The sequence below is a fragment of the Silurus aristotelis genome (assembly GCF_946808225.1).
Source record: "Silurus aristotelis genome assembly, chromosome: 26".
Classification (NCBI taxonomy): Eukaryota; Metazoa; Chordata; class Actinopteri; order Siluriformes; family Siluridae; genus Silurus; species Silurus aristotelis.
Window position 1 is genome coordinate 14743462 of NC_139599.1, and position 18933 is coordinate 14762394.

The 18933-nt window shown below is 41.4% G+C and overlaps 1 protein-coding gene across 1 annotated transcript; it reads right to left on the reverse strand.

The window, feature by feature from the left end:
* Positions 1–1080: 1080 nt before the first annotated feature.
* rabep1 (rabaptin, RAB GTPase binding effector protein 1) lies at positions 1081–18690 on the reverse strand. Its single transcript, XM_083530687.1, has 18 exons — positions 18527–18690; positions 15001–15108; positions 13893–14096; positions 12889–13049; positions 12613–12732; positions 12367–12502; positions 11396–11574; positions 11178–11288; positions 10154–10576; positions 9589–9693; positions 8857–8973; positions 8597–8695; positions 6020–6160; positions 5262–5451; positions 3349–3404; positions 2118–2216; positions 1489–1605; positions 1081–1356 (listed from the first exon to the last, which is right to left on the reverse strand). The coding sequence occupies exons 1-18, from the start codon at positions 18570–18572 to the stop codon at positions 1255–1257; spliced, it is 2514 nt and encodes an 837-aa protein (XP_083386813.1). The 5' UTR covers positions 18573–18690; the 3' UTR covers positions 1081–1254.
* Between the last annotated feature and the right edge of the window lie 243 nt (positions 18691–18933).

The window sequence follows — 18933 nt, forward strand, 5'->3', positions numbered from 1 at the left end:
TGAACATATGTGCTTTTTGAACATCGCATTCCAAATTCGAGTCTTTGTGATTTCCTCCACTCTTCTGGGAAGATGTTTCACTAGATTTTGGAGGGTGTTTGTGGAGATTTGTGGTTTATTTGGCCACAAGGGGGCGTTAGTAAAATCGTGAGAGAGTGATGTGAGGAGGCTTGGGGTGATGTCAGGATTTCAATTCTAGGCCAGTTAAGATCTTCATCCCATGTAAAGCATATCTTCATAGAGCTGGGCTTTATGCATTGCCATGTTCGATCAGGTTTGGGTCTCCTGGTTTAATTCGAGAGAAAATTCCATACTCCCACATCCAAAGACATCTAACACAATCGAGTGTAATTTTGAAAGAAAGAAAAAAAAAAAACGTGTAAAAGTCGGGTGTCCCAAAACTTTTGGCTACGTTGTAAATTTTTTAGCATGTCAGAGTTCTGATTTGTTCCCCCCCAAAGTGTATTGCTGTATGTTGTTTTCTAGTCCGATTACAACCACATGCCTTTGCTTCGGAATTCCTGTAGTAACGAACGTGGGATTCGCTTCGCTAAACGTAGCAGTTTCTACATGCGTAGTGTCCTCGTGTCCGATCTCGGTTTGTTGTGAATCGCCGGGTTCTGACGTGTTGTTCGGGAAAACTATCGAAAGTATGGAAAATTAAATGTCATCAGACCCCCAGCCCAAAAAAAAAATTTTAATTGATTGTGAGCTGGGGGTCCTCGATTTGTCTGGAAAAAAATGAAATAAAGGGAGGAATACTGACACCGCACGGATTAGAACCATGAAATGAGTCACGGACGCAGGAGTGCAGACGAAAGGCGCGCACGCGGCCAAATTAACTTAATGCAATATACATATAATTCTGTATACACAGGTATGTACAAACACGACTAGCAGATCCTTCATAAATCCCCGTCTTTTAGGCTCGGCGGATGGTATCGGAGAAGTGAAGCATGATGGGAAAGACACACACATACAGACGTTTCACATTTAGTCAGCGTCGTAGTAAAGAGTCGTAGTGTTCTGTCACGTGTCAGCCATATTCTCTTTCATTTTCTAGAGTGTCCTGGAGGAGACGTGTGTGTGTGTGTGTGTGTGTGTGTGTGTGTGTGTGTGTGTGTGTGTGTGTGTGTGTGTGTGTAAAGTGAGGTGCTGAGAGAAACCTAGGGAAGAAAGTGTGTGTGTGTGTGTTTGTGTGTCAAGAAAGGGAGAGACAAAAAGGATGTGGGATAATAAAAGAGAGAGATGGTATCATGTCTCAGGAAGCTGGCTGATGTCTGTCAGGTTGGTGTCGTTGAGGATGGCGCGGATCCGCTCTAAAGAGTCCGTCTGCCGGATTCGCTCCAACTGGACCTGAGAGAAAAAGAGGGATTATGAGCACTAAGGAATAGACACCGGAAAAAAAAACGAACAAACACAGGTATTTTTCAAGTGAAGAATCCTGATTATATTTATTCGGATCCCAAATGTCAACCCGAGATTTACCTGGAGGGTCTGTGAAAGCTTGACGAAGTCTCTCTGGACCTGCTCGCTGACATCCAGCTCTGTCTGTAGTCTCTGTGCTTTGTCCTTCTCTTCAAACATTTGAGTCTCCAGGGCAGTCTGTTTTTAAAAAAAAAAAAAAAAAAAAAAAAAAAAAAGGGGAAAAACTATATATTATACAGAGGTCATTGACCGGCTCGAGAGCTTGTGCACTTCTACTGTAGGGTTTCTTTTAAGAGAATCCGATTCCTTGCCTTAATGATCCTTTTAAATTCTTGGTTTGTTTTTGCGCGACGTCTAAAAGATGAAACGTGACATTGTTTATTTGACAAACAATCTGAAATAAAAAAAACTCTATAAAAATAAATCAAAATCTGAGAAATTTATGCCAAAACTGCATCCGTTCGGGAGTCAATTGAGGCGATTCCACTCTTTTGGAGTCTGAATATGAGGGAATTCGCATTCAGCAAAAATGTAACACTGAACAATCCCTAGAACTGGCAAGTTGGAATGATTCGAACTGGGGGATGTGTTATATTATGTGTGTGAGCTATTACCGTGGTTGCATCATAGATTATTAATGTACGGTTAAATTTGGAAACCCTTCTCTCGTTTCAGTCACGTGATCGCACCTTGCTGGAGACTGCATCTTTGAGCTGTTCCTCCAAGCTGTTTTTAAGACTCTGGACCTTCTCGAACGCTTGGCTCTTCTCCCCCAGGCTGCTCTCTAGCTGTTCACACAACAACAAAAATACGACAGGACAGAACAGGATGTAGAATTAAAACACCTACAGTCCATTAGGCCGTCTTTTAATACACTATAGAGAGTTTGAGGACACCTGAGCATTCGATTTATGTGCTTTTTTAAATGTCATTCCGAATTTTGGTGTTTGCTTTTTTGCTGTAATAATGACCTCCACTCTTCTGGGAAGATGTTCTACTGGATTTTGGAGTGTGCTTGTGGAGATTTGTGCTCATTCAACCACAAGGGTGTTAGTAAAGCCAAGTACTGATGTAGGTGAGGTGAGGAGGCCTGAGGTGCAATCATTGTTCCAATTCATCCCAAAGGTGTTCAATAGGGTTGAGGTCAGAGCTCTACAGCAGGTGATCTTCCACTGCAACCTATGTAAAGCAGATCTTCATGGTGCTGGCTTTGTGGTATTGTCATGCTGGAACAGGCTCCAGTCAAAACTTTATAGCAGGCCACTCAAGATCTTCCACAGGTTTCCGTTAGAGCTTTATAGCAGGCTACTCAAGATCTTCCACAGGTTTTGGTCAGAGCTCTATAGCAGGCTACTCAAGATCTTCCACAGGTTTTGGTCAGAGCTCTATAGCAGGCTACTCAAGATCTTCCACAGGTTTTGGTCAGAGCTCTATAGCAGGCTACTCAAGATCTTCCACAGGTTTTGGTCAGAGCTCTATAGCAGGCTACTCAAGATCTTCCACAGGTTTTGGTCAGAGCTCTATAGCAGGCTACTCAAGATCTTCCACAGGTTTTGGTCAGAGCTCTACAGCAGGCCACTCAAGATCTTCCACAGGTTTTGGTCAGAGCTCTATAGCAGGCCACTCAAGATCTTCCACAGGTTTCCGTCAGAGTTCTATAGCAGGTAAATCAAGATCTTCCACTGCAACCCATGTAGATCTTCATGGAGCTGGCCTTGTGCACATTGTCATGCCGGAACAGGTTTGGATTTCCTAGTTCAAGTGAAGGGAAAAACTTCAAGCTTTCACATCCAAAGACGTCTTATACAATTGTGTGCCTTCACCTTTGTGGTAACAGTTTGGGAAAGAACCACATGTGTCTGGAATCATCAGGTGTCCCTACACTTTTGTCCATATAGTGTAGCATTGATGGCTCCTTACCTGCTCTTTTTCCGCCTTAACTCGCTCCAACTCCGTCTTCAGGCTGGAGAAAGATGCTGAAACCGGAAATGCGAGTCAGAATTATACAATATATAGTGGTAGATTCAATACTGCCATTAAAATCTCTCATTAGCAAGGCAAATCATTATCTAGAGTGAGGAAAGCAAAAAAGTTTGTGCTGGTTAGACATAAGTACATCACACAGGGACAATAACATTGTACCACAGCGCTGCCGAATTCTCAAATCCGATTGGTCAGAAGATAAAGATTTCAACAAACACCGGCTACAAGGTTTATATCAATGTGCTTGTTCTTAATTGTTCTCTTTTCTATTTACACGTTTTTTGGCTTGTATCGAGTTGCAACCCTTTTTATTTGCTGAACAAAGTTAAGAGTTTTAACTCAAACGTATTAAGTGGCAGACCGCAAGTTTCTTTAATCTCCTCCATGCACTTTGAGTGCATTTTTAGAATTATTATTATACTTGAAAACATACACAACAATTCCAGGGGTATTAAAAAAAAGGAAACTAGAGTTAGTGCAGTGTCACTGTGGCTGCTCACTCCGTATTGGAAATACGATGTTTTGTTTTTTTGCATTCATGAAAACGCTTTAATTTCATAGCGCTAGCGTTAGCCGCTAACCAGGTGTATGTACAGCTTCAACAATTTCTCTTAGAAGAAGAAAGTCCTGACATTTCCATGAGGCAGTGAATGAATGAAGGATGGAAAGAATGAAGACATTTGTTAAAGTCTGCTGAAATAAGTTAGAACAGTTCATATCTTTTAAAAAAACATATATATAATATAATAAAGTATTGCATTAATTTAATTTCTTCCATTGAATTTTTTATAAAATATTACTAAATATTATATTATACATTATTTAAACAAACCGGCATTTGAATTTAAAATTGCTTTAAAAATGTAAACTGTTGATGTCTACAAATGTTAATAATAATAAACTTCTTTAATAAAAAAAAACGACAAGCAACGAATTGATGGATTGTGGGTTTTAGGGGGGAAATAACATAAAAAAAAAAATGTTATTTCCCCCCTAAAACCCACAATCCATCAATTCACCTACACCATTACCTCGTCTACTGACACCTACGACATGGAAAATGAGATAATCACTGACTTTCAAACAGACTTCCACATACAAGAACATGCTAACACACTGAACTGATTGAAGCACAAAGCCAGAGTTCTAGATGTCTTTTATGCAGACAAACACGACATTAACCACGTGCTCGGATGGGGTTAATGGCGTGAAAATGGCGTTAATGCTACCGGTGGAGACAGACAGCCTACACACACGTACTACAGTCAGTCAGCTGATGAATCATACCTTCCAGGATGTCTGAACACATGTCCCCAACAGAGGGAGAGGGAAGAGGGGGGAGGAAAAACAAAGATTTGGATCAGATGACAGGAACCGAGCAATTCTTTTTGTGCATAACGCAACAAAGTTTCTTAACAATCCCGTATGTAACAGTGGCATCGATCGAATCCGTTTAGGTGCCGTGTTATGGATGACGAAAGAACAAAACGAAATATGGAAATGGGAACTAATGATAAAACCACAAAAGTGAAGAAATCCTCCGAAAATTAGTCAGATGTGGCAACCCTATAGTGATGCTGGTCTTTACCCAGATAGGTGCGATTGGATGAAGAGCAGCTGAGAATCTACTACATGAGGAGAGGTTTGTAAAAACGGTTCACGTCTGGTAGGTATTATTTGGTAGCCTGTCACTCTCTGGTTGGTAGATATGATTCAAAGTAGAGGTTCTATCGTTTAACAAATGGAATAGAATTCGTTGACACGTGTGTGTGAATATGAATGGATTTAGATGCTTCTTTCATTGTCACGTTCCCTGAACAGAACACACATACACAGAAGCACAGACTCACCTATCTCCTCTTTGCAGCCCTCGATCTCCAGCTGTAGTGTGTCCTCTAGGTTCTCTTTGAGACACTGCTCTGCTTGGATCTGATCCTTCAGGAACAAGATCTCAGCTTTCAGCTTCTCTTCCAGTTGCTCGGATGCTGTGTGCACTGAGATGATGTCCTCACGGTACTGCACCACCAGAGTCTGGAGCTCCTGAGGAGGGGCACATATAGATATATAAATACTATATATATATATATATATATATATATATATATATATATATATATATATATATAGTTAAAGTGCAGGTGCAGTCAGAGTTCCAATTCATCCCAAAGATGTTCAACAGCGTTGAGGTCAGAGCTCTATAGCAGGAGATCTTCCATTTCAACCTATATAAAGCATATCTTCATGGAGCCGTCTTTGTGCACATGCTGAAACAGGTTTGGGTCTCCTAGTTTAAATGAAGGGAAAACATCATGCTTCTGCAGCCAAAGATGTCCTATACAACTGTGTGCGTCCAACATTGTGGTCACCATTTGGGAAACACATTTGGCTGGAGAAATCAGGTGTCCCAATACTTTTGTCCATTAAAAAAAATAAATTGTTAGTTTGGGCATGGGTCTGGGTTTTTTTTTTCTTCTTCTGTTTTTTAAGCTCCATAGACATCAATTCAAATTGCACAAAGGACATCATTACCTATTCAGGTCTCTATTCCATCAAAGATGAATCCACAATCGGAAATGAAAATGTCTTGAAACGAGGATCTAAGCAGTACCTGGGTGGTTGTGGGCATTTGGAAGTTCTCATCCTGCTGGAGCGTCAGGTGTAGTCTGTGTTTGCCCTGGAGACTATCGTTGTCTCTCTGCAGCCTGCTCAGCTCTTCAGCCACCTGTTCCCTGGACTTGAGCAACACGGCCTGGAGAAACGCACAGAGACACACAAAGTCAGCCTTAGTACAGTTTTAGGGCATTTGTACCAGGGGGTCCACCAACCACCAAACAGTGGACCATTCGAGGGCTGTGGGTCATTTGACCACAAAAAACGAGAATCAAAACGTCCATTTTACTGACATTTTCATTAGACATGTAACAAAATGAATAATTCGAGCTCCCATATGGTCTGGCGATTAAGATTCCTGGTTTTGGAGCTGGTAGCTCAGCGGTTAAGGCTCTGGGATTAGGTGGTCATCAAGGTGACATCTTCCAAATGCCATAAATGTAATTACATCATATGATCTGTATAACAGTAATGTAATATGCAAGTTATTGCGTGCGACAATATACAGACCCCCTTAACACCACCCCCTATGGACCAAAAGCTGTAAGCTGCTGCCTTATACCACTGTCGGGGGCACTTTCTTTAGTATAAACAACCCCAATTAACCAGTCTACCCTGCTATCTAGAATGATTCTTTACATGGAAATAAGGACATTTGGGAGAATTAGATCTGCTTGTGTATGATAAATGACACATCGTTTCGGAAAAACACACGAGATCTATTGCGACAACAGAATATTATGACACTGACAGAAAAATTTACATTTCTTCTCCCCTCATCGTCCACTGTATTACGTTTTCTTTTTTGCCCCGATTGATCAAGAACCCCACACCCCACACACACCCCCACATGACCAAAAAATAAAAAGTTTCTTTTAGCAATCCACATCCTGTCCACCTCCTACAGGATTACATGTCCTCCCGATTGCAAAATGAATGGCAGCTCGATGACGTTGCGTCGCTCCATTGGTTTCTTATTAAACAGAACCAGAGAAAGTGGTGCGGTGGTTTTCGACGCTCCGCCCGGCTGCTTGGGATGCCGATGCTCTGTTTTTCACAAGGTGTGTTTCTAGCTCCGGGCTGAGGCATAACCCGTCACTGTATTTTAAACTCAGGAGCTCTAATAGACCATTTCAGCTCTATTCAAAAGGTCTGAATAGTTTCAAACCTTAAAGAGGCGGTCATGCAGGCACGCGAAAACTTGAATCGTCCATGTAACCAGTCATTCAGAGATCGCGTTCTAATAACTCTAGAAATGTTTACCCAGACGAGGATGATGTGAAGGTGTGGCCGAGTGAACGCTCCCAAGCACTTTCAACCTTAATGCTCGTAAAATCCTCTGTAACATGGCGTTTATTACACTGAGGTTCAACAACAGTGATTCAAAGCAAAGTACAGAAAAGTCTGAAAAATAATCATTTGTACAACAGATACAACACTATATTGCCAAAAGTATTGGGTCACCTGGTCATAAGGATGCAATGTGATTTTTGAGCATCGCATCCCACATTTAGTACCAATTTAATCTTATAATTCCCTCCTCTTTTCTGGGAAGATGTTCCACTAGATTTTGGAGTGTGCTTATGGAGATGTGTGTTTATCAGCCACAAGGGTGTTATAAAAGGCAGGAACTGATGTAGGTGGGGAGGCCTGGGGTGCAGTCAGCGTTCACATTCATCCCAAAGATGTTCAGTAGGGATGAGATCAGAGCTCTATAACAGGCCACTTAAGATCTTACTCTCCAAAGCATGTAAAACATCTTCGAGGAGATCACTTTGTGCACAGGGGCATCGCCATGCTGGAACAGGTTTTGGGTTTCCAAGTTCAAGTGAATGCAAAATTGTATTTTAGCCACATATAGCAGGAAAGGGCAGGTGACCCAATACTTTTGGAAATAGTTATAGCTTTTTTTTTTTTGCAAAATGAAAATCGGATCCTTTTGACACCAGAAAATATTGTTTCCACTGTCCACGAGTTCACATGATGATGGATCCTTGTTTAGGTGGAAAGTAATGAATTACATTTACTTGTTAAATCATTACCTACTAAATCATTTTAAATCATAATCGTTATAATGTAAAAATATATATAAATAAAAAAAAAAAATGCACCCTGGAAACTACTGCACTCATTGATTGATCTTACAAAAAAGATGGAGACGGAACAAGTCAGACACCGGAAAGGAAAGATGTTCGCTCGCTGTCTGAATTCTGAATCTGCATTTACAATTTCTGTCATTATCATAAATAACATGACGTTTTTTTTTTGTTTTGTTTTTTTGGCAAAAGTACAAATTACATCAAAACACGGGCTGTAGTTTTTTTGCTGTTATTGTACTTTCATTTGTAAAGGTGTTCCTTCAATTAAAAATAACTAGTTTGAGATTTATATCCAATTGTCCTTTTTGAACAATACAAGAATCCCCCAATTCACCCCCTACTGTTAAAAAGTTAAATATTTTATTACTCTTTCCACCTCTGCTTGTTTCTTAAATGGGCTGAATATCAGTGTATAGTAATTTAGTGTGTGTGTGTATGTGTGTGTGTGTGTGTGTGTGTGTATGATACGACCGTACCATCTGTTCCTGGGTGTTCCTCTTGGCCTGGCTGAAGGCTTGTTGGAGCTCGCTCAGCGTCGACTCCGACTCCTGGACTTTCTGCATCAGCGCCGAGACCTTTTAAACACGAGTGAGAGAGGAATCATCACTCTGACTAAATCAGCACGGGGACTGTTCCAGTTCCAGTGTATGACTTTTAATCACAGCTAAACGATTCGCACTCGTCTGTCTGGCGGTCGGCGCTGAGGTGTACGCTGGTGCTGCAAATGTTCCTTTACCTTAGTGTTAGTTTCTTCATGGCCCTGCTTCACTGCATCTTCAAACAACTGCTTCTCGATCATCGTCCTCTCCAGCTGATCGTTCGCCTGCCGGAGCATGACCTGCAGCTTCTTTACCTAAACGAGACAGAAGAAAAACACTGTGAGGCTCTCGTTTATATGCACTATATGGACACCTGATTACACTATTTGAGCTTTTTGAACATCTCGTTCCACATTTAGTTCCAATTTGCTTTCATGATAACCTCCACTTTTCTGGCAAGATGTTCCACTAGATTTCATGCAGATATGTGCTCTTTCAGAAACAAATATAACAGTACAGTCAGGTAATGAAGTAGGGTGAGAGTCCTGGGGTGCAGTCAGCATTCACATTTAATCCCAATAGGTTTAGCAGGAGATCTTCCACTCCAACACATTTAAAGCCTGAACCTGGCTTTGTGCACAGGGGCATTGTCAAGCTGGAACAGGTTTGGTTCTCCAAGTTCCCCCTTGTGTGGCTCCAAGATTGAGGAAAGAGTCAAGTCAGGTGTCCAAACACTTTTGTCTGTATAGTGAATGTACACTAATCGACTCTTATGTATCTATTGCATCAATGGAGCTTTATATATTTGGGCTTTCAACCAACAGAACATACCAGGGTCAAGTGGAACATTCTGGAAAAAGTTCACAGCAGAACAATGAAATGTAACAGTTTTTTCCAAATAGTGGATAAAAGAGAAGCGTAAGTGTGACCTGGTCTCGTGTCTCCGCCTCCTGCCCCTGAATGACCTGCAGCTGCTTCTCATAATTGGAGCACATGTCACAACGCCGGCCCAACTTCCTCCCTGCGTTCTTCAGCTGCTCGCCAGATCCAACACAAAAACACACAACACATGTTACTAAGAATCATTGCTAAATACATTATTCTGTAATATCACCCAATATTAAAAGTACCACACAAAAGACGTGCATCTGCTCCCTAATTCTGAGTGAGAAGTAAAGAAGTTAGTGTGTGAGCGAGGTTTGTATTTGTCATTTGTTAGGGATCTTTTCCTGAGATATTTCACAAAATAAAGTAATTTTTCACTTCATCATTTCCTACAACCCTCAGACTCCCTAAAGATGTGAAACGTTTTTAGATAATACATTTTAATTTAATTTTATATTTTAGAAACTGAAGTCATAGTATGGAAACACAAATATTTGGAATTACACGACCTCAACCTCTACCAATGTGCATTAACTAGCATGACATGGCATTTTCAATCAAACACTGACCTCTCACACACACACTTTTCAGTCATTTCAGTCCTCCTACCTCCTGCTGAAGCAGGTTCCATTCCGAGTCGCTGACCAACCGGTAGCCAGCCGGAGGCAGGTACGTGACGTCGAGCCGCTGTGAGATGCTCGAGAGCAGTGACGCCGTCTCCTCCTGCTCGGGAGTCATGGCCTTGATGGCCTTCTCCTGGTCCTTGGTGAGAAGAAAAGGCAGGGAGCCAATAGAGGGCGCCACGGAGGGGTTGTACTCGGCCCCGACCAGCGGGCCGAACTCCGACTCGTCCAGGTTGCTGGCTGATTTGGCTTTGTGGTTAAGTCCTTGGGGTTGCAGCACATTTCCGGACGAGCCCAGGCTGTCGGTGGATTGGACGCGACGGAGGCCATCTCTACAATTGTCGCAAGAGTCTGTCCCGTCCTCGTCCAGCGAGTGTATAGAACTGTGGATGCTGTGGTTCAGGTGAGACTGATGTGAAAGACACAGGAAAAAAAGCTTAATACTTTGAACAAAGCAGGGCCCATATACATAATTTATCACAGGATATATAATGAACTGCTTTGGTTCTTCTATTCAGTTCTAATAAACTGCTTCTGGTGCTTCTAATAAAGACTAAAAAAGAAAAAAAAAGGAATTACCTAACTGCAATACAAGGCGGTATCAAAACGTTTCCAGAATAATTTTGTAACATGCCAATAGATGGCAGCACAAGGCTGCACACACAGTCAGAAGGAGCACCGACAGTCATAAGTCACTGTGCCAAAAGATATCGTTCTGACAGGATCTGTCCATCACTAGTGTCAAAACTTTTTGATATCACTTTGTATGTTTTAATAATAATGTTCCTGAGTGTGTTACACTGTGTGTTTTTTTCATGCAGCATAAGTAATAGCAAAAAAACTGTAGCTATGGGTGGAATACTGCATTAGTTCAATCCTCTGTGTTTATAAAATGCCGCTAAAATGTGTTAAAAGTCTAAATTTGAGCTTGGACTTGCTGCGTGAGTAACAGGTCCATCAAAAGCTTCGAATTTCCGACTCAAATTATGATTTAGGTTTATGTTTCGTACTTCCTCTATAGAAAGGCCGAAGAAAGAATCCTCAACCGCCTCTGTAGGGTCTGCTCCATCGTCCTCGCCAGCTTCCTGAGCCTGACTGAACCGCTCCTTCTCATCCTCTTCCTGAAGAAGAAAAAAAACGTTCTCTACATTAATGTCCTACAATGCGCAATGTGATGGAGAAATTAATGGAGAATCATCGTTGTGACGCATCGTAAAGGTTGTTGTACCTGGTCCCTCCTCTTCATCTCCTCGACCTGACGCAGCTGTTCGGAGCTCAAGACGCTCTCAATGCGTTGCATGTCTCGCATTAGCAGCCGCTGCGACTCGAGGAACTGGTCGTTGGCGCGTTGCCAAGTGTGCTTCAGCTGGTTGTGCTGCTGGCGCTCTAGTTCTAACATGTGACACACTGCACACACACACGCACGCACACACACATTATATATACACTTGTATTTGTACCAAATTTGTTTAGACACAGGTTTTTCGGTTCTGTGCACACGTGTACCGAATGCAATTCTTTTTTTCACTTCCTGTCTTCAAGTCGTTTTATGTACAACTTCAAGAATTTCCCTTAAAAGGAGAAAATCCTGACAATTCCACATATTGAGGGAGTGAATAAATGAATAAACGAAGGATGGAAAGCATTAATTCATTTATAAATTTAATGTATTAATAAATAACTAAATGTAGAGTTTAGTTAATGTATGCTGAAATAAGTAGAACAGTTACATAGAATATATTTTTATAAAAATTTAATATTCAGGTTAAAAAAAAAAACACACATTTGCATTTCCCAAATGGGGTCTAAGAAATGTAAACTATTTAAAAACATTATTATATATTTATTAATTAATATAATTAAATTGTGTACTGCATTAATTCGATTTAATTTAATTGTTATATATTTTATTTAAACCATGCAGGCATTTTATTTGAAATTGTAAAAAATAAATAAAATAAAAAATACAAGCAATTTTATTATCTCTATTAGAGTTTTTGGTCATTAGGTCATGTACATGATGAACCTCAGTACATGATGTTTTTACTGGTGTTGAACCACGACTCATTTGGCACTATTTCAAGAAATGGAAATGATTCTCTCCACAAGTTTATTATTAGGACTTGTGCAGCTGCTTGACTTGAACTCAAGGAAACGCAAACACTGAGACCTCGGAGCAGCTTCACGCTAAATACCCACCTTCGTGGAGCTCTTTCCGTAGTTTCTCTGTGTCCTCCTGGAGGACAGATTTCTGAGTGTTGAGGACGGCGACGTACATCTCCAAATCGGTCCGGCATGACTTCTCGGCCTCGAGGACGTGGTTGAGCTCCTTCACCTGTGAAGCAAGAAACTGTTCAAAAATCAGGTGTTTTTACACTTACCGAAAATGAAATAAAGAAAGTAAAAACAAATAAAACATTCGACTCTCGCTTCCTCAAAGCCGACCTTAGCCGCCTCAAGTTCCTTAACCCGCTCTTCTGTGCTTGTCAGTTTGGCCTTCAGAGCGGCGATTTCATGCTCCATTGGCATCACCACAGATCGCAGTTTCTCAGCGTCCTCTTGGGCCTGAGGGGAAACAGGTTTTCCGCTCAGTCACCTTTTTTTTTTTCATTCTTTTTCCGAGAAAAAACGTGACTGCTGTGCACCAAAACGAACCCAACTGTCAGTCGAACAATTGAAACCGGTTTAACTAGCCTAAATGTTCCAGGGATTTTCACTGACCTTCTTCATGTCATTCTCCAGGTTCTCCTCCACCTGGCCCTCCGAGAGACGGCGCCGCAGTTCGGCCAGCTCTCGCTCGACCCCTTCGCGGTACTGCGCCCACTGCGCTCGCTCCTGCTCCAGTCTCTGGTGGAATTGCACCTCGTATTCCCGCAGTGTGTCTGAGCACAGATACAAGTGGTGATAGAAAGTACACAAACCATGTACTTGAGTAAAAGTAGAGATACAGTAGGTAAAATGTGACTCCAGTCAAAGTAAAAGTGTCCCTTTAAACTTTCCTGAGTTAAGGTACAAAAGTATTTGCCTTCAAATGTACTTAAGTATCCAAAGTACTATGATTTATTATGGCTATAACGTATAGACGTTTTGCTTAATCAACTCGTAACTGTAAATTGACTTTAATGTTACTTTTAGTGCACCAATTTATTAATAGAATGATATTAATAAGTCAAACACTGATTGATTTCTATTACAATTATCATGAGCCCCAAACTTTCTTTGCAAAAAAAAAAAAAAAAGAAAAAAAAAAAAAAAAAAAAAACATACGGCATGCTCGACCCTGATTGGTTGCGTGCTTGGCCCGTTATGTTTTTTTTTTTCCCCTCATAAAAAAGAACAACAACCGATTTATTGAATAAACAGTCAGATATTTTACTTGAAATGTAGTCCAGTAAAACTGTCCCCAAATTGAAATACTTCAGCAAAGTACAGATACGTGAAAAAAGCTTCTCAAGCAATTATATTTACTTAGTTAACTTAGTTACTGTCATATGAAATGCCGACACAGCAAGACTTGTTGACATAAGTGAAAATAACCACAAATGCATCTTTGCAATTGACCTTGCCAGAGACTAGTCTGCACCATTAATCTGGAGGATATTTCAGCTAAAAACGAGGTTCTGTAGGACTTGGCATGCATTTATAACTGATATTCTCATCGAAGTTGTATTTTCTGATCTTCAAAGCTGAATTAATCTCAACATTCTAAATCAGCACACGCCTACCTTTCATGATAGCCTGTAAGGATGCCACCTCCTCCTGCCATTGCTGCTTGACCTGGTCGATGGCCTCCTGCTTGGTGTTCTCTGAGACCGTGGCCACGGCTTTGATGTTCTCCATCTCGGCTTTGGCGTCGGCCAGCTGGGTCTGCACGCGGCTCAGCTCTGCCTGGGCGCTTTCCAGAGACGCCACCTGACGCTTCAGCTCCTCTGAGGCCAACCAAAGAAAAAAAAATATTTTTCTTTCTTTCTACATTGACTGAGAATAAGTGGTAAACCAAAAGTGGTAACGGGTGGGCTAAGGACAGCAGGGAGTTCAAGTTTTAGCTCCTCTAATGAGAAATCACAGGTTACGGTTTCCTTTGAGGTTTTTGGATTTGACTCAGCTCTCATTCAAGGCGAGACCATCAACAGGTTTCTGCACGAAAAGTGGAAGAGGGGTGCAGAAACTTTCCAAACTGCCTCACTTGACCACACCAAAACTGCCTTTTCAGCACTTTTTAAATGATTTAGGTGGAGTGGTGAAAAATTAAGGTTCCACCACTATTAGGGTTTCCATCCATTCGGTTTGCATGGCCTTCAGGAAATTACTGTTGCAGCATTTATGGCGTACTGCTTTGCATAACTGAGTTTAAACTTGAGCTAAATCAACGTCATTAAAAAACAGGAAGCACTTTTCTTTTAGTGTCATTTAGATGGTGGGCAGCCAATCGTTCCTCACCTCAGGTCTTTTTTACCGAGAGCAAATTTTATTAAGGGCTTTCTGGAAAATATCACCGCACTTAAAAACAGCTGCGAATCTGTCCGGTTGCCGTATTTGAACGCAAACGTTATTTCTGATGTGTCCTGAACAAGAATTTAAATCAGTCCTGTTTGTTTCCAGTTATGCAGGACACAGTAAATGGAAAGTTTGAAGCCCAGAACCATGAAGAACCCCTGCAAAGCTCCTGACCAACACTGGCAAGACTACATAATTGTATCCTTCCATCAACTTGATCAAATTCTCTACACACTTTTGCATGCTATAGTATTTAATAGAACCATCAGCTGATTTACAATTCCTACTATTTTTCCCAACATTAATGGAAACCAAGTCACTGAGGAACCCACTTACCTTCTTTAGACAAATAAAGCTCCTTAAACTTGGCTCGCTTCTGGTTGAACTCCATCTCCATCTGCTGTTTGATTTTGAGGTACTCAGCCCGCTCTTGTTGGAGAAGCCCTGCCACAGCAACAAAGAAGCCAATCAGAAGAACAGCTTAAATCAAACCCTAGAGCAATTTACACCATGTGTGGAAGTTCTGCAAACTTTACTACTAAAGGAAAACAGGATACACAGCCAAAATACTGTGGAAACCAGACCAATAAACCCATTATGTGCTTTTTGAACGTCGCATTCCACATTTATTTGGACACTCGAGTTGACAAACCATGTCTTCAGAGACCTTAAGGCTCAACCCGTAAGCTCCAGTGCATTGTAATGCAACATCAGACACCCTGTACAATTTGTGGTGACGGTTTTGGGAACTCCCCTGTATAGATGATTAGGTTTCCATTTGGCCACATTTGGCGAAACAGGGTATTTCCGTAACAGTTCGGAAAAAAATCCGTCCAAAGCTCCTCCCTCAGACAAACCCCAAGCAACTCGAGAAACAGGGGGAAGGTGGTAGCTTAGTGGTTGAGGCAGTGGACTTTGGAACCGAAGGTTGTGAGAGATTTAAATCCTAGCCACACCAAGCTGCCACACCTGGACCCCTGAGCAAAGCCCAGCTTAATGGTTCTGGACCTTGAACCCCCAACCTTCCAATCAGTAAACCAAAGCCTTAACCATTGAGCTACCACTTCCCTATAGTTTCATTGATACTGCTGTCACATGGCCTGTATTACAGTTATCACAAATCATTTACTGAATAGATGCTAAATACCATCAAGCATCACATTTGTTGATTCAAACGATTGGTAGCTGGTAAACCCAAGTAACATATCCATCCCTTTTTCAATGCGCCGTCATTATCAGAGAAACGTCATCCAACGCTGATCAAAACCACAGCGACAAGTCTGTTCAAGATCACTCGAGAAGCAAGAAATCACGAGTGGACTTCAATTTCTTCAAGAAACGGCTCTGTAGTGTGTTGATGTATTGCCTTTTTTAAAACAAGCCAAACCCAAATTACAAGAACAGGGATCGCATGGACTGTTATTTTATTGTTGGTGTACATGACCGTCAGCTGTCCTGAAAGCAAGATTTCAGACACGGCACCAAGACTAATGCACCACGTATTCTTGAAAAAAATCCAATTTAAACTATTTACAATTTACGAAAAAATTTTATCAAATTCTAGGGAAGCATCCCAAAAGTTTACATTTATAGCATTTACTAGATACCCTTATCCACACCGACTTATATTTTATACACTCACTCATACAACTGAGCAACTATGGGGTTAAGGGTCTTGCTAAGGGGCAGCTTGGTAATGGTGGGATTTGATCTCACAACCTTCAGATGCAAAGTCCAATACTTTAACCACTAAGCTACCACCAACCCGATTGAACCCTTACTTTATTCCTCCTCGATACATCCAAGCTGTAAACCTGTAAATCAAAGGCCATGATCTTGTAAGACATATGCCAGTTTCCTAATTAAGGAAGCCACAAAGAGACAAGTAATGAGTGAATCTCGTTTAGGTTCAAACATATGACAATTGAGATTCAATCAAGAACAGCAGCATCTACAATGAAAGTGTGTAGACACCTGACCATCACACCCATGGATGCCTCGTTTTTGCTGAAAATTGCACACAATTGTCTGGGAACGTCTCTGTATGCTGTAGAATTACAATTTCCTTTCACTGAAATGAAAAGCACCAAAGCTGAACCAGGGGTTACAAAGTGAGCTCCTGACACACATGATTTGACAAGGTTGGAGTAGAAGAACTTCAGTTTGTGATTTGGAACATCAAACTTTCTAGCACCTGACCTCATAAATGCTTGTTTCCTGATAAATGACCTAAAAATTCCCTATAGTCAAAAATTTGCTGGACAACCTTCCCAGAAGAGTGGAGTTTATTCTAACAGTAGAGTGGGTACACAATCTGGAATGGGAAGTTATAGTGTTGAAATGGGTATAATAGTCAGATTTGCCCAAATATCTGGTTATGTGGTGTGGTAAATCTACAGAGCGGACATCAGGGTTTAGTCGGTGTTCCGGTTCATCCCAAAGAGGTTCAGTTTGATTGAACTCAAAACAATAAAAATAATAATAATAATAATTGATTCAAGAAGGAAATCTGATGTTGACGTAGCTCTTTGCATCCTTAGCTAGTAGTTGAACCATTTAATTGAACTATACCGAGACGATCGATTTCCGCATTGCTTACTTAAGCGCACTGATTTGCATTAGTTTATTATAAATCCGAAGATGTATCCGGGTTGGATAGGGAATCGGGTTGTCTCATCAAAGAAGCATTATTGCGCCGAATTTCCGGTTCATACCAGTTAAGATTTTCATATCGATCTATATCATTTTCGACAACGAATAATATTCAGATGCATGCACCCCTAAGCAAGTGATCTGGAGATTAAGATTAGAGGCTCGGGCCACTTTGCATTTGTCTGGGAACCGATGATCTGAACCAGAAATGACAAGTAATCAAAGCAAACTGAACAGAAACATTATAAAAAGCAGAAAGCGTGGCATCTTCATTAAAATGTCATAAATTGTGTGCACACCACACAATGAAGCAGTGCAGGAAGTGTGCATAGAAATGCAGTAGGTGAGGGAAGAGGGAGAGGGAAGTCGAGTTGTGTGAGCACCGAGCCGGTTTGCTTGGAGGTCATGGTGCAACGCTTTGTGCCCACGTTTAATGTGCAGTCTCAGGTTGGAGATCCATGCAATCTTTGTTGCAAATTTGATCTGGCATCTTCATCATAAACATCAGTCACTGGTGGTCTCGAGTACCAAAATAAAAAAAATTTAAAAAGTGCACTAAAACTGTGTGTTAGTGTGTCAGTGTGTAAATGGCATTAACCACTGCTTTAATGGATTTTTATCTTATCCACAGGGTGCCAATGTGCCAAGCAAGCACGTGTTTTAGTGTGTCATCAGTACAGATCCAGGTTTAGGATCAGCTCAGATTGTTGCCAGCGCCACAAAAAAAAAGCAAAGGTATGCTGCATACAGGAGAACGACCTCTCCATGCATGTGTGCTGCAAATGCATTATGAATTTCCTAGAACAAGTGTTCATACTGGCCCAGTGATCGGCTCTTGATCATCCTGCATCACTGATCTCAAAGCAAAGGAAATCGATGCTGTCAAAGTTCACGAGCAGACTGACAGCTCGCCTCACGCAGCCAAACGCTAGCATGCCGGCTAACGCTAAGAAGCACGGGGAAATGCCAAGGATAACTGAATACAAAAAAAATGCAGTTGCTGCCGCTGCAAAAAAAAAAAAAAAAAAAAAAAAGATATATGATTTAAAGCGGACGCTGTAACGGCTAAGCGCGAGCGCGTCACCGGCTTAATGCGCGCGACCAATGCCGAAGCAGGGGACGCGCACAGGCCCCGCAGGCCTAGAGGCAGGGACCATTAATAAAAAAAGGCGTAAATTGAAGCCGTCCGGCGTCCCGAGGTAGGTCTTACCGTCGTGCTCGGGTGGCCGGGCGGTTTCTTGGGCCTCTTCGGCCATAGCTTCTTCGGGGCTCGCTTCTACTCGCCGGCTCGAAGACCCAAAACTAGGGAGTGCCAAACAAACCAGGAGCCCATGGACTAGGCAACGTCATAATGGAAACAAGGCGCACTGCGCATGCGTGAGCGTAATGGGAGGAGATGGTTGTTTTTTTTTGTTTTTTTTGTTTTTACCCCTTAATGCTTTTCTTTCTTTCTTTCTTTCTTTCTTTCTTTCTTTCTTTCTTTCTTTCTTTCTTTCTTTCTTTCTTTCTTTCTTATTCACTAAATTTAGATCTACACGCTGTACAATGCAGGTTACTCACTTATTTCCAATTACGCCAACTATTTTGATGCACTCTCCACTGTATGTCTGAAAACTG

Excerpts from the sequence above, each read along its gene's own strand:
- rabep1 (XM_083530687.1), bottom strand. The coding sequence starts at position 18,572 with ATGGCCGAAGAGGCCCAAGAAACCGCCCGGCCACCCGAGCACGACG. Across the intron at positions 15,109-18,526 it reads CCGGCCACCCGAGCACGACG|GGCTTCTCCAACAAGAGCGG; the intron begins GTAAGACCTACC and ends TTGCTGTGGCAG. Across the intron at positions 8,974-9,588 it reads AGGCGGAGACACGAGACCAG|GTAAAGAAGCTGCAGGTCAT; the intron begins GTCACACTTACG and ends TGTCTCGTTTAG.